At 37.3% G+C, this 9,679-nt stretch overlaps 1 protein-coding gene across 4 annotated transcripts in view; it reads left to right on the top strand.

Moving 5' to 3' along the window:
- The window catches only part of Nbea (neurobeachin), a 715,145-nt gene that overhangs the window by 486,388 nt on the left and 219,078 nt on the right, over positions 1-9,679 (top strand). For all 4 annotated transcript variants that reach the window (XM_029562257.1, XM_029562254.1, XM_029562256.1 and 1 more), the window contains one exon: positions 5,496-5,639. In XM_029562257.1, the coding sequence (XP_029418117.1) occupies positions 5,496-5,639 (144 nt within the window). The remainder of the gene's footprint in view (positions 1-5,495; positions 5,640-9,679) is intronic.

Here is a 9,679-nt window from a genome sequence, read left to right as displayed (position 1 = left end):
CACACGCAAAAAAAAATACCACACAGAGAGAGAGAGAGAGAGAGAGAGAGAGAGAGAGAGAGAGAGAGAGAGAGAGAGAGAGAAAACTTTTAAATAAGTGACAAATTGAGCCATATTCTACTACATGGTATGCTTAAACTGGCTTATGGAGTTATATCTTCTCTGTTTGTCCATTAGCTACATTTATATGATTTATGACATCTATTGTGAATCAGTTTTTAATTTTAACTATAGAACAATTGAAATAAATAATGTTTCCTTTATATTATTTGTTTATATTTATCAATATAAAATCATGTAATCAGAGAAAACTAATCGTTTGGGGCTGGAGAAATGGCTCAGTGGTTGAGATCACTGGTTGCTCTTGCAGAGGACTGGGGTTCAGTTCCCAGCACCCATGTGGCAGATAACAACCATCCAGTTCCAGGGGATCTGACGCCCTCTTCTGATCTTTGCAGGCATCGCATGACATGGATGCACTTACATTCCTACAGGCAATAAACTCATACACATAAAATAAAAATAATAAAATATTTTAAAAGACTAATGGCTTGATCTTAATTTTCAGATATTCCAAGTGGGATTAGTCTTCAATAGTATTTGATAAGTGAATGTGCCCACTTTGTCACTTTTATATTGTAACTTAAGCTTATTTAAAATAACAATAAAACTAAAGCAATCATCATATATTTGTATAATATTAGAATATACTAACAACACTGGAAACATTTTGGTTCTGTCACTTCACTTTTAAAATATGCATCGTTGGGGCTGGAGAGATGGCTCAGCAGTTAAGAACACTGACTGTTCTTGCAGAAGACCCGGGCTCGAATCCCAACACCCACATGGCAGCTAACAACTAACTGCCTATAACTCCAGTACCAGGGGCTCCAACAGCCTCTTCTGTCCTCCGCGGGCACTGCACAACACAGGTGCACTTACATGCAGGCATAACACTCATACACTTAAAATAATAAGCAAAATATTTTTAAAGTATACATTGTTTAGGGCAGGGCAGAAGATGTAGCTCAGTGATACAGTACTTACCTAGCATAGGTAAGACCCTGGGTTCAGTCCCCAGCATGACAAACTAAAAAATAATTAACTTAATTAAAATATGCTTTGTTTCACATGGTTTCCTGGTGGTTAAGAGAAATTTTATGAAAATGATTAAGTTCAGAAAATGCAGTCATTTATATTAGATAACATTTAACATACAGAGCTTCAAATATGTCTATGTATCTTTATGAATACGTCTATATGTAGAATGCTTTCATGTATTTATTCCATGATATAAAAAGAAAGCAAATCTAATTTGAGATTTGATTTTATTCATCTATAAATTAGTGATGCTTCTTTCTTCTGAAACTTAAAGTTTTTCATGGCATTTTAATATTTTCTTAAGAGAGAAGCATATATGTCTTTCCTATCTAGCTTAACACATGATTCACATTTCAAGTCTAAGGCATTCTGGTGGTTTGTGGTATTCGCTTGTTAATTTCTTGATGAATGGCTAAAGAGGCCACGAAGTGCAGTCGGTCCAACATGTCTTCTGAAGATAGATGATCTCAAATAAACTCTCTTCCCAATCACATTTTGATTTGTTAGGTGATAAACCAATTCTTTCTAAGGACAGTGTTTACAAGCCTTGTAATGAGACAGCCCTCTGAGACCTTACCTCTTTTTCCTGTAATGTTGATGAATGGAACTCTAATTCATAAAGGATATTGTGATTGAAAAGCACCTTTAAATCTCATATAGTCTAATCTAGACAAATGTTGTTGCAGTTCCATAAAATTGGGACGTTTACTGAGCTGCAAACTAATCACGCTTCAGCAGGGGTGATAAGCTTGGTGTGCTAATACTGGTTTCTTTACTAAATATCTTGTAAAGACTTGAATGTTTGCTGCTTCCATCCTAGAAAGATCAAATTGAAAGCTTGCTCCTTTCCAAGCTCACTTTCCTTCTACTACATTTTCTTTATAAGTAGATTTTTTATTGTGGTAACACAGAGCCACATAAAGCTGCTCTTGGTTTTTTTTAACATGCTAGTGAATACAAGGAAAAACTTGGTTTATTTGCCTGACTGAAAAACTTTTCTTTTTAATGCAAGCAACTGCATTCCCATTCCAAACTGAAACAAATCAGCAAGATTCTAGGGCGTCTTGGAAATCCTGATTTAGAAATATCTAGAAGTGATTCCTGTGTCTCATTTTACTCGATTATTCAAGATTTACTAATGCTTGCTTCTTTCCAGGCATTGTGTTAGTACTGATAATACAAAGGCAGAATCATGATTCTATGATTCATCAAAGCGCATCCAGGCTACATAGAGATAAATATGTAAGCAACTGCAGTACCTCAAGTGCCAGGTTCTTCAGCAGTCAGATTGGTGAGGTGTGGGGAAAGCATACGGGAAGGAGTTAACAAATCCAGGAAGGGAGTAGGCAGGGAGAGTGTTTAAACCTGACTGCTCAGTTCAGCATGCTTTGTGTGCACCTGCTGGGTGCTAGACCGTGAGAGTACAGAGATGAGGTGGTAGCCTAGTGCAGAAATCCAGCTTTTTGAAGACACTACCTCCACAGTGTGGCCAAGCTTCTAGAAACTGTGGCCATACACACAGTTACTTAAGAAAGGCAGTTGTGAAAGGCAAGTTTGGAATAGAAGAGGAGAGAGGAATATACCTTGCATTGAGAATAACGTTAGCACAGGTTAAGAGGTATATGAAAGCATGATATATTTTAGAAGCTATACAGGGCCCAGTATTTCTGTGGGAGAAGTGGTAACAGGTAATACTAGGCTGGTAAAAAAGAGGATAAGAGGAGTTTATGTTTCATCCTCCAATACAAGCCCTGCTTTGAGTGTTGTTGATTGCTGAGAGTTAACCATTTTAACAGTATAGAGGGTCCCCCAGTAAAGCATCTATGGAATCCTTTGTGCCAAATGACTGGAAATCATGCAGTGGGAGTCACCACACAGGAAGAAACCTGGGTATTTGACTTCAGTGGTACAAGAGGTGGAGCAAGCTAGATTTGGCCCAGGAGGGGAAATGTTCAGATACTATTATGCAGGTGGAGAGGCACCTGAGCTATTTGTAACTGCATTTGGCTCTAATTAAGCCACTACCCAACAAGCAAAGGGATCATAAAGATAGCTTCCCCCAGGAGATTAATGTGCTGGTTTTACATCACCAAGAGTCAAGTAAAATTAGTATAAGACTTTGAAACATTTTGGGCTTTACACTTAATCTTTTCTTCCAGAGTAAGAATTATCCATGAGCCAGTACAAGAAGTCCATCCATGTAGCCTGCTTAACCTCATCTCCACTGAGGTGTTGATTTGTAATAATAGTATTTCTCTCTAAAGTTTTTCTTAAAATATATATTTAACCATTTGTCACTTTATAGTTAAACTGTGTATTCCCCATGCTCTCTAACTGGCTGCTGTCTTTCATCAGCAGAAGATGAAACACAGTGTCCCTGCAACCAGGGTTACTCCCCAGTGGTTTTGGACATAGCCGTCCTCTTTACCCTGTGGTTTCACTTTTCTGTGGTCTTTCTTTGTGCCATTTTATTCATATTTTAGCAAACAGAATTGATCCTCAGTCAGTGGCAGAAAGAAAAGCTGCATAGGAGAGGGAGAGGGGAAGGAAGAAGAAAAAATGTATTAAAGAGTTTAGTGAATGAATCATGAGCAGGCTAGCAGTCTGTTTCACAGGGCAGGTTTTATAGCACATAGATATGCTTCTAAGAAAGCAGTTGAGTACATATCAGCCGTGATGGGTTGTTAGAAGGCCTTTGGTATGGGCCTAGGAAAACTGACCAGAAATATTGTGAACTGTAACAAGAGAGCATTATGGGCAAGAGTCATTTCATGATCTGGGAGCAATTGCCTGTGTGAGTAATATCATCATCATCTGGAACTGTAGTACAGTGCCACCATATTGATACTGATTTCCTTAGGCTCCCATTTCCAGGAGCATATTCGCCACATCAAAGGAGTTATGAAGGCATTCTAGTTAATGCTGTCTCTCAAATATAACCTAATACTGTAGGTAGAATATAGTAAATGGTGGTGTTTTCCTCAAAATTGAACTTCAACTTCAAGAGATAGGCAAGATTGGATGAAATGATATGAGGTTTTCTTGCCTGTGGACCTGTTTATGTCTATGTATGTATGCAGTTTACTTACAGTTTAAACAATTTTAGATTGTCACAAAACAAAGCAGGTGTTTGAATGTAAATGTGGGAATAATTGTTAAGCAGTCATATCCATGAAGGGTTCATATGCACTGGTTTCTAAATTTTATATTGATTGACATTAACATGTCAATTTCTTAAGTTTCCATTTTCCAGCTTATTTTGTGTGTTTTGATATTGTGTTATATTATTTTGCATACCAAAACATGTATATGATTTCAGAAAATTCATTTATGGTTCATGAATTGTTAAAGGAACTGCTATTCTGCTGAAGCCTTATGTGAGCGTCATCCCTAATATATGTTTCTGTAGCTCTCAGTGACACCATTTTTACACTCAGATGTGAATACTTCCATGCTTTTTTCATACCTGTTTCATCTACTTTCAAAAACTAACTGATCAGTTAATTACATAATTCACACAAGATATGGCCATATAAATTTTATAATTTTATGGGTCAGAAAACTTAATTTGAAGTGAGATAAACCTATTTTGTAGAAAAATGCACTGATTTTAGAGTCATAAGGTATGGGTTATAAACTAGTCCTGATGGAGGAGGCCTATAATCCCAGCTACTGAGGAGGCTGGGGCAGGAGAATCACAGGTTTAGGGTCACCCTGGGAAATTTAGAGAGACCTAGTCTCAAAAAGTAGAAAAACAGTTAGTTATAGATAAAATTCAGTGATAGAGCATTGTAAAGAAAAAGGAAGGAGCCAGGCATGGTGGTATGTACCTTTAATCCCAGCTCTTGAGAGGCAGAGGCAGATAGATCTCTGTGAGTTTGAGGCCAGCCTGGTCTACAGAGAGACCCAGTCTCCAAAGAAAAATGGGGACAGGGTAGAGTGATTATCTGTCCACTTACAGTGCACTCATTTGTAAAATAGTAAGTGATTAACCTTTCTCACAGAAATCTAAGCAAACAAGATAAAGAAGTTTTAAAGGTCTGGAGAGATGGTTCAGTGTTTAAGAACACTGCTCTTGAAGAGATCTGGATTTGGTTCCCAGCACCTACATGACAGCTAACAACTGTCTGAAACTCCAGTTCTAGGGGAATCCAATGCCCTCTTCAGACCTCTGTGGTCATTGCACGACACAGGTGCATTTACATACATGCAAGCAATACATTCATACACATAAACTTTTTTAAAATAATAAATGAGTTTTTAAGTATTTAAAATGTTCTATAATTGTAAAGGAATAGCAAATGCATCATATAATGAAGAAAATGTTATCTCATACTCAGTGAATGCAGATACAATCACAGTGACCTAAATTGTTCTCCTTTGCTTGTGCTTAGGCACCGAGGAAGATGTAGTAAAGTCAAAAAAAGCATTCAGAAGTCAAGCAATAGTGAACCAGAATGCAGAGGCAGAGCTCATGCTGGAAGGAGATGACGATGCAGTCAGTCTGCTCCAGGAGAAAGAAATTGACAACCTTGCAGGTACTTTTTAAATACACTTTTTCTGCTTATGAGTAATATGTAAAAGCCACTTAATTTAAAATCTATTTCCTGGTGAATAAATATGTGTCAGTAGTGTTCACATTGCTCAATCATGTAACTGTTAATAATGTCATATCTCTTGCTCTCTAGTATAGATGAGAGGAACTCAAACAAACATATTTTGCTAATGATAAATGAATAACAGCATGAACTTTTAATGAAATAAAGATCAGTGCTTTATGTGGGGGGAAGTAATACATCGTATAAGTTGCTCATATATAATAGCTATTATCACTAGGAGATGGACTAGGATAATAAATCCCTTGACTTCCATGTATCTCTAACCTGCTAACAGCCATGAAGAATAGCCCCTTCAGCCAGGGGACCATGACATTTGCCAGCCCCTCCTGGCTATATTCTTTGAGATATCTTCCACCTCCTGTTTTGCTCTGACCTCACACTGCTCAACTCCCATTACTAACAGGTAATCTCAACTTCACTTTGTCCTGGTGCTGGTCCAAGACACACTGAGAACAGTATCTACCATGGCCTGGTAGGGTGTGAATATCTTACAGTTTTAGCAGATGAATTTTTGTTTCTTTGCTTCAAACTACTCTGACATCTGATGAAAGCAGATATCACAAAGATGCATACACAACTACAAGCATGGTTTTACAGCATTCACTGAGCCCAAGAAACCAAACTATAAAATCTTATCCTACCTCGATCTCAGGTTTAAAGCTCCTGCGTTAACTGTAGATGATGACACATACATCCCAGCATCTAGGAGGTAGAGGCAAGAGGACCTGAAGTTCAAAACCAGTTTATGCTAATACTAATACCCTATCTCATACAAATAAACAACAAAACTCCCTGCTTTAGAGTTGCACACCTCATATTGAGTCTTTTCCTCTGCTTTCAGCTCATGCAGCATTGGAATCAAAAATAACAGTGGGCTTTCATGCATCTTTCTGTATATAATATTATATTTCTTTGTTTCCAGGAGCTTACTGAAAAATCATCTGGTATTGCTGTATTAAAGTTTCTAGTGATTTATTTCTGCCAGTTAGGAATTTCTCTCTTTACCATGGAGATATTACTGTTCATTGCAAAGAGGAGATGGACTACCATCCTCCCTCTGCTGGGTTATAAGTAAAATTATTCTACAGCCAGGTCTTGGATATACCTGTCATTACATTTTTGTATCATGAAAACTGTTCTTCCTAATTTTAAAGTCCATTTCCTGTTTCCTAAAACTATTACCAAATATTAGTCTCAAATTCCTAAGTAAACATTCAGATGTTAATTATGGAAATGTAAACAACCAAAGTCTGTTGCTTCATATGCCTGAAGGTGGACTCCTCTTTTCCTGGTCTCATTGTTGATCTTAGAAATCATAGGAAACTCAAAAATGTGATGCCTGACTTTCATAGATAATGTGTTGTGTTTCCTCATTCAAATGTGCTAGCGCGTATGTTTTATAATTATATACTTTGGTTTACACATTGCCTGGCCCTTTGTTCCATAGGAAATAGCTAGTCCCTTCCAGCCTATCATAGTAAAATCTGCTCAGTAATGCTTACAGTGCACCAAATAGTAATCACTCTTTTGTGTTCCTCTCTTTTAATAATAGCTAATTATTAGTTTCTGTTTATAAACAAAATATTAAAAGCATTAAGTTCAGAGTTCTAGGAGCAATGAAGTTACCCTTGAGATAAACTTATTTAAATAGTAATGTATGTTGTCATCACAGTGATATTACATAAATTTCACTTAAACACAGGTTGTACAATGCCTGGCCAGTTCACTGCATCAGCACTCTTCTGACTGCTTCCTTTGAGCAAATCTGTGCTTATCCATATCCACTGAGTCCCGACTCATCCTCTTCCTTCAGGACCCCTGTCTCTGAAAAGTCTCACAGTGTGCCCTGAAATGCTCATTCCTTGACTAGGCCATAGTGTTTGTTTCTAAATCAGTAGTCCAAGATTGGAACTGTGAGTGCAGTAGAAAAGAAGTGCGAGGTAGATGTTTCACGAAGGGAGAAGAGACACAGGAATTCCTTGCATTCTTTACAGGAATACGTAAATGCATTTGTAAATGCCAAGCCCATTTATTAATCTCCACTGCCATTACTGACATTGTTACATAAAATTCATTGCAAGAACTTAACTACAGAGCAGGATTACCTAGGTTCAATGAAATCAACTATTAATAATGTTTAAACCACACAAATGCATAACATTTTTACTCTAAGAAATAATTGTCAAGATCATAGTTATTTATGTCTCAGAAAGTAAATTTTTAAAATAACATCTTTCTTATTCTTAAGTTATTCTAAATGCACTGATACCATTATAGTGCCAAAAAGAACTGGACCTTTACAAGTCCGAACTAAAAAGCATGAGATCCTAAAATTTGTGTATACTTTCAGTATAATCTCATTTTTATTTCATGTCTCACAAATATTCTACAAAATTGCAACTATTTGCATCTCAGAAATGAGATTTAGAGACTTTTTATCTTTTTAACTCAGTGATATGGTTGTACATGTCATATGAGTAATGTTCCATCAAAATTTACAGATTATTCAGATTTTTTTTATAAAAGAAATGGAATATTTAATGAAACAAATATATAATAACTCAAATTTGAAAACATATATGAGACAGCTTCATGCTTTTGCCTTCTTTTTTGGGGAATTATTTTCTTAATCTTTTTTTTTAATCTTTAATAACTACATGATTAAAAGAAGTATTTCGCTACAGCTTTAACATATTCAGTAACACACTCCAGAGCAAGAGTACATCTCTTTCACAAGTGGGTGCAAGTTTCTAGGTTCACAGTTGAATTAATAGTTATACAGTATTGCCCTGTAAGACATAAAATTAGATGAGTTTTTAACCTTTAAAAAAGATCTCCATTTCATTTTAGAATATATTGTTCCTTGCAGAAAGACTCATTGTTTTTGCTACTAACACTGAGATGTTGGCACATGCATCTCTAATCTGTATGTATCTGATTATTACTAGTCATAATCGGTTGCACTTGGGTCCTTGGCACCTGTGTATGTCTATAAAGTCATCGGGTAGATTTCAATGGTAATGTTTATCACCTCTACTAATAAGCATGATGTAAATTTCCATGCTTCCTCATATATTTTTTAAAATTTGTTGATTTCTGTGTGTGTGTGTGTGTGTGTGTGTGTATCACACAGAACATCCCAAACCCTCTTATTCAACTATACACCCACTTCCCAGATGGCACCCTCCCATAGCCTCCCTCCCCCCACTAGAGCCCTTACATTCTGATATCCCTGCTACTGTCTGCTGTGCTGTCAGCACCCCCAGCCATTCCGCACTACTTGCCCTTCTGGTGAATCTAGTCAGCCTATCTAGAGGTCTTTGTTTTAGGAGGGTTAGCTGTTCCTCTAGCAGCAATCAGTTGTCAATATTCCTTTAGATAAGATTAGGGTCTGCTGTTCATTTTCCCAGTTCTATGCTGGGTTACTATCTGGGAGTCCCTTTGGCCACCCTGGCCAACAACTCAAAAGAAGGTATCTCCTATCTGGCATTGTTGCTTGTTATGTAGCCTTTATCTATGCATATGGACTCTTAAGAAATTATATTGTCCCCTTTAATCTTTGGTTATACTCTCCTTTTGGGTGTTTAAGGCCATACAGTTGGCCCAGATAAACCAATTTATTTTTACTCTTAAGGTCTTTTCAGGGTCTGTTTCTCAGGGGCCACATGGACTTGGGAGGAGCCACTGGCCCCTTTCTTTTACCAGTTCCATCTATGTGAAGATAAGTCAAAGGTCCTGCTCGACCATGGCTGCCTTTGCTTGGAAGCATGGAGGAAATGATTCCTCTATGTTGACCCTTATCTTTGTAGATTGAACACTGGTTCAAGTCCATCTGGTGTGGTCTCCTCGGCCTCTTTAATCAAGAGGACAAATGACCCACCACAATTACAGGGCATTTTGAGAGATGCTCATAGTCCCCTGGAACTAGTCGACCTAGGAGGGCAAGGAGCAAAAACTGT

This window comes from Nannospalax galili, unplaced genomic scaffold (assembly GCF_000622305.1).
Source record: "Nannospalax galili isolate Female #2095 unplaced genomic scaffold, S.galili_v1.0 scaffold1354, whole genome shotgun sequence".
NCBI lineage: Eukaryota > Metazoa > Chordata > Mammalia > Rodentia > Spalacidae > Nannospalax > Nannospalax galili.
Note: the sequence above shows the minus strand (reverse complement) of the source record. Positions and strands in the feature narration are given on the sequence as shown.